Below are 5,602 nucleotides of genomic sequence, written 5' to 3' on the forward strand. Positions count from 1 at the left end.
AGCCGGAGCCAGCGGAAAGAAGTCACACACAAGCTCAGGGCCTTCTGATTACAGCAGAGGTCAAAGGTAAGAGGCAGACAGAGAACTCACCGAGAAACCAACACTGACTTCTTTCTCCTAGGCACAGCACCGGCCTGGTGGCCCCATCTTTTCAAATCCCCACCATCTCTCACCCTCGCTGCCTGTGAACCTCTGGGAGACAAAGCACACCTTAGCCTGCCACAGGCCATGACAAAAGGGCTCCCGCACCTCTGCTCTGGGCAATCTTGGGGTCACATTGCTTCTAGTACAAACAAAAACACCAAAGAAAAGCTGGTCCTGGTGGCACAGGTCTGTAATCCAGGTTACAAAGCAGGCTGAGGCAGAAGGAACCAATCTTCTATATCACTTGGATATATCTGGGAAACTCTGTCTCAAAATTGAAGAAAACAAGCTGAGGAGATAAGAACCCCCAGTACCGAGGGGAAGCTCCACATCCGAAAAGGAGCTTAGCGATGCCTTGCCTGAGTCTCACCACACAGCTCTCTAATTGATGAGGACAGCCACATGCTAATTATGCAACTCTGGGGACACCATTCACTCTCCTAAGCCCTAATTTCCCAGTATGTAAATGTAATAATTATAGCATTTATCCCAGAGTCATTCTGAAGATTAGATAATGTGCAGCAAGAAGGCATAACATATAACACATTAAAGTATATAACTACCAGCCATTATTGGCGCGCACACACACACACACACACACACACACATATATATCCAAAATTACCCAGACAGCAGAGCTACAGACTTCCATTTTTCATCTCCATATCAAGATGACAATCAGGTTCTACAAGTGTTTTCCATAACCAATCAGCTCACTGAACATTTTATAAACCAAACATTTCCAAGGAAGTTTTGATCAAGCAACTATCTGTTCAAGTTGCCAAATATCCCAGTGCTTTTTGGGTTTTGTTTGCTTGTTTCACATCATAGTATCGTACACCTCTGGATGATATAGCACTCACAACATAGTCCAGCACAGCCTAGAAGTCATGGCGATCCTCCTGCCTCACCGAGGTCAGAAGTGCTCATCTCAGTGTGAGATAAATTTACACTTTGCCCCCACCACAAAGTCAGATCCAGTGCATAGCATTTCCAAAGCAACTTGACCATAAAAATGGCACTGGAGACCTAAAAATATACGCTTTGGGAAATGCTAACAAGAACGACGCTGATTATCCATATAAAACAAACAGCAGTTTTTAGAGAATGGCATTCCGTCAGCTACCCACCCACCCATCAGATCTTTATGGAGCCTTCTTTCAGCAAAGACTCTGGACCTTTGTCAACTTCTCTTTAATAATCTTAGAGCCACAGGTGCTGACAAATTTAAAAGGCTTTTGATTAATTTCAGTCACTTCTCCCAGCATCTAAGGTTCATCTAAAGTAATGTAATATATTGCCCCTTCTTACCCCAAACCCTCAGCATCCAGCACAATGTTTGGTGGTCTCATTATGTACTTCAGGCTGGCATTAAAGTCACAATCTTCTTGCCCTAGTCTACAGAGTGCTGGGGTAACAGGTATGGACCACCACTCATAGTTTTAGTTTTTTGTTTGTTTGTTTTTTATTTTCTATACACATTAAATAACTGTGAAGAACTCAGTGTTTATTCACAGGAAACTGGTTAAGTAAGTTACTCTACATTTGTATTATACGATGTTTTATAATGATTAAAAACCATAAACTTAGCTGAGTGTAGTGACCCAGGCCTGTGATACCGGTAATTGAGAAGCAAGAGAGTCTAGATTACCCAGTGGTTCTAGGCCAGCATACAGATTGCCTTGAAAGAACACATTTTTAAAAAAGTAAGTTGTACTTTATTACATGCATGCTATATCACACATAGATATCTACAACATACATATAACTGTTAACAGTGGCCACACTTGACTCGAGAAAAGTAATCTTTGTGCTCTATAAACTTGTTACCATGCTTTTCAAAAGCATACACTTCTTAGGCTTTGAGCAACTTCAAATCCTCATAGATTATCATACAATTATGCTTAGCTCATTCTCTCTCTCTTTCTCTCTATCCTCTTCTCCCTTGTCTTTTTTTCTTTTCTTTTTGAGGCAGGGTCTCTCTACATATCCCTGGCTGTCCTGGAACTCAGTATATAGATCAGGTTGGCCTCAAACTCAGAGATCTGCCTGCCTCTGCCACACGGGAGTACTGGGATTAAAGGCGTGTGCCACCATGCCTAGTGGCATTAGCAATTCTTCACACCCACTTCCTACCATCATCTTAGAAAGACAGAAAGACATGGTGTCTGATTTGCACAGTTCTGTTCAAAAGTTCCATTCATTCACTGATCCATATTCTTTCCATTCTTTTAGTTAAAAGAAAACAATCTAAACAATCCCCAAATCTCTGGAACTCTCCTTTCATCCATTTCCTCGCGCCTTCTCATATACCTCAGTGCCCTCTAGAAAAGCCACCATGCCTGCCTTTTGTATCTCTATTTCTTAAAACCATTTTTCTTTAGTGATCCGCACAAACACCTGGACAGTTAAGAGCAGACATAGTACTAACCTAGTATAATAGAGTAAAAAATGGTAGAACCAGTGTGAGGTCTCTCTGCTAAACCTGCCTTTATCTGTGGAGGTAAAGAAACAGGGCACCAACAGCAGGCCAAAGAAACAGTTCTCCCCGGGCTGAGCTCAGTGAACCAATGAGCTTAATTTTAATTACGGTCTCACAAAAACGGGCTATTTACAAGAACAAGGACAACTGGTGTGTGGCTACCCCACAAAGAAACTGTCCCTCAGCATCCACCAACCAACCATGGACAGCTTACACACACTCAGGGAGAGGCGATGCCTCCTAAGTCCCTCCCCACTCCACGACAGACAATTAATGGGCCCAATCCCGTGCAGGTGTCTCATGGGTAATCATAGGTGCCAAAGGTTCAAGAGGTCACTGGTCATGTCACTCCCGGAAGACAACGTTCCACAACACCAGTGTTATTTTCATTGCACACCATCTCCTTCCAGAAAAGGAAACAAAGATATCTAGACACAATCAATGATGCAGTCAATTTAGTGAGACTTAAACCTCTTTTGATCTCCACCTTTTCCAAGCCTGTGAGTAGCTGATGACATTGCCGATCAGTGGCCATAAAAACAGGCCTCTTAAATCAGCTCAGAAAATGGGAGGTTACCAAGCCTGGTACGCACCACTTTACTGTTAGAAAATCCTCACATGGAACTGAAGGGTCCTCGGGATGCTGATCTCTTTGCCATTGGAAGACTAGAGCAAGCTTCTAGTCTCTTCTAGAACATATTCAAATAGGAAAGCGGATATTTGCCTAGATCAACTTCCCAATAAGCGTCTAGCATAGCTAGGCATGGCAGCACACACCTCAGGAGACTGAGGCAGGAGAGTCACTGCAAGTTCAAGTCCTGCTTGCGTGGTCTACAGAGTGAGACTCTGTCTCAAAAGATTAAAAACAAGTAGAGGCAGTGTGGGAGTAGAAGGAAGTTCCTAACACTCCATTTTCATCTGGCCTGTCTTGAATTTAAAAACTGACTCTATAATAGAGGGCTGAGACAACCTGGGCTCCCAGCTTCCTTCCTCTCGGGAAAGGACCGATTAGCCTATCTCGCAATTCTATTCTAGTCCAGTCTGGTCTTCTTTTCAAGGCTCTCTTCGGATTGTACATTGGCTACAGGGTCAGTGGGAGGAAATTACGCTCCACTACCCCCACAGCTGTGTGGGCCAAACTGTGAATTAATTTATTTTTCTTTGCCGATGTCTACCCCATAATTTCTTCTAAAATACGGGGCAAGTGGGTGGTAGGTTTGTGGAGGGACCCAGTGCCTGCTGGCCTAAGGTGCTCTGAGGGCCTAACTGAAAATATCCTTCTTTACTCTTCTTCACTGAACTGCCTTTCCCTTTAGCCACTTACATTAAAATTTGTAATTACAGATCAATCTGCTCAATCACTGTCCAGATCACTCAGAGAACTACAAGCTCCACAAAGACAGCATCACTGTTTCTGAGCACTGCCCCCCCCACCATGGGTATAGAGCCCTGCACTTGAGAGATGCTTACTAAACATTTGAGAATCAAAGAAAGAGAAAAAGAGAGCACACGCTGCTATAAGTAGATTGCTTTCTTAATATTTTAAAATTAATCACCTGCTGACCACCTGCTATGTCCTAGACTACTTATGTCTTTATTTTGTTAGCTTCAAAATAATCCCACCAGATTTCTCATTTGAGGCTCAAGAGAAATTACTCAATTACTCCAGAAACAAACTTAGGACATTTGAACTCTTGCTCATGTAAATGTTAAGTTATCTCATATAAAACTGGTCTCTAGGATGACGAAAGCAGATTATCCACTAGTTATGGGCACGAGGGTACCTATCCATAGAAAATCACTAGTTTCCATACCTCAAGTCTGAATTTTCTCCCCGTTTACACGAGTCCTGCTAAATTAGGGTACTGTCTAAACAGCAAGCAACCATTTTTACACAAGCCAAACAGTTTGCTCTTACAAGCTCAACAAAAACTGAAATAACACGTTGTTGGTGAGGACACTGATGCCAAGACCGTACTCCCTACAAACCTACGGGCTTGGAGTTTTCGAAAAACCAGTCGCCGCACAGGCAAAGAGACACTCGCGTGGGAATCTTCAGTTTCCTGTGGCAGGGGCGTGAACCACATGGGAGCATCCAAGGGCTCAGCCGCCCCATCGGTACCTAGGTCCAATCTTGGTGCCACTAGTGAAATGTGCTGACCACATTTCACGGACGTATTCACGGACCGCAACCAAGTCAAAGAGAGGGCGTGGGAAGAGGATTTTAGACAGGATTGCACTGCAGCCAAGACTAACTGGGCTGCAATCCACGCTCGCCCTCGCCAACTCTTCTCATTTCCTCTCTCCCCCTTCCAAGGACTTTTTCCTGGAATCGCAGTCTGTACGCCAGGCAGGAGCCTACCTTGGTCTGAACACTCTTATCGAACTTGTCATTTTTGAAGGTGAACGTATTCTGGTGCTTCTGTGGCCTGGAGCGAGCCACGTTGCCTTTCTGGGAACTCATCACCAAATCCCAAGCACCTTCAGCCGGTGCAGCCTTGAGTTACACCGAGGAGGTAAGAAGTTCCCGCCCCAGGTTGAGACTACCGACAGTGACCCGGAAGTTCTTCTACTCTTTCCGTCCCATCCCTCGGCTCGGCTCACGTGACTCATCACGGCGGTCACGCTCGGCGCTGCGCCTCCTCGACCACCCCCACCCCTTTCGCGGAAAACCTTCCCCAGACCCGTGGAGCAAGTCGGGCTTTTCTTCGAATCTAGACTTCCCCCATTGGCCCGCACGCGGCTGTCCATCACGGCGGAGGGGCGGGCACCCTCCGATCCTATTGGCTCTCCTTTTCCGCAGTCCCCGCCTCCTACCGAACGCTCCCAGCCTGTCCGCGGCTCGGGAGCGTAGCGACTCGGCTGCGCGGTTTGTGATTGGTGGAGGGTGGGCGAGGCCGGGGAGCCTGCCCGCCTGCAGCCGGGAGCCCGGGTCAGCTTCGGCGCCCTCCTCCTCCTCCTCCAGTCAGTGACCAG

At 45.8% G+C, this 5,602-nt stretch overlaps 1 protein-coding gene across 1 annotated transcript in view; it reads right to left on the bottom strand.

Annotated features, from left to right (window-relative positions):
* Window positions 1-5,129, bottom strand: part of CUNH9orf85 (chromosome unknown C9orf85 homolog) — a 50,704-nt gene extending 45,575 nt beyond the window's left edge. The window contains exon 1 of the mRNA XM_050159278.1: window positions 4,989-5,129. Within this exon, the coding sequence (XP_050015235.1) occupies window positions 4,989-5,090 (102 nt within the window). The 5' untranslated portion in view covers window positions 5,091-5,129. The remainder of the gene's footprint in view (window positions 1-4,988) is intronic.
* Between the last annotated feature and the right edge of the window lie 473 nt (window positions 5,130-5,602).

This window comes from Alexandromys fortis, unplaced genomic scaffold (assembly GCF_014885135.2).
Source record: "Alexandromys fortis isolate MF-2015 unplaced genomic scaffold, M_Fortis_MF-2015_v1.1 scaffold_10, whole genome shotgun sequence".
NCBI lineage: Eukaryota > Metazoa > Chordata > Mammalia > Rodentia > Cricetidae > Alexandromys > Alexandromys fortis.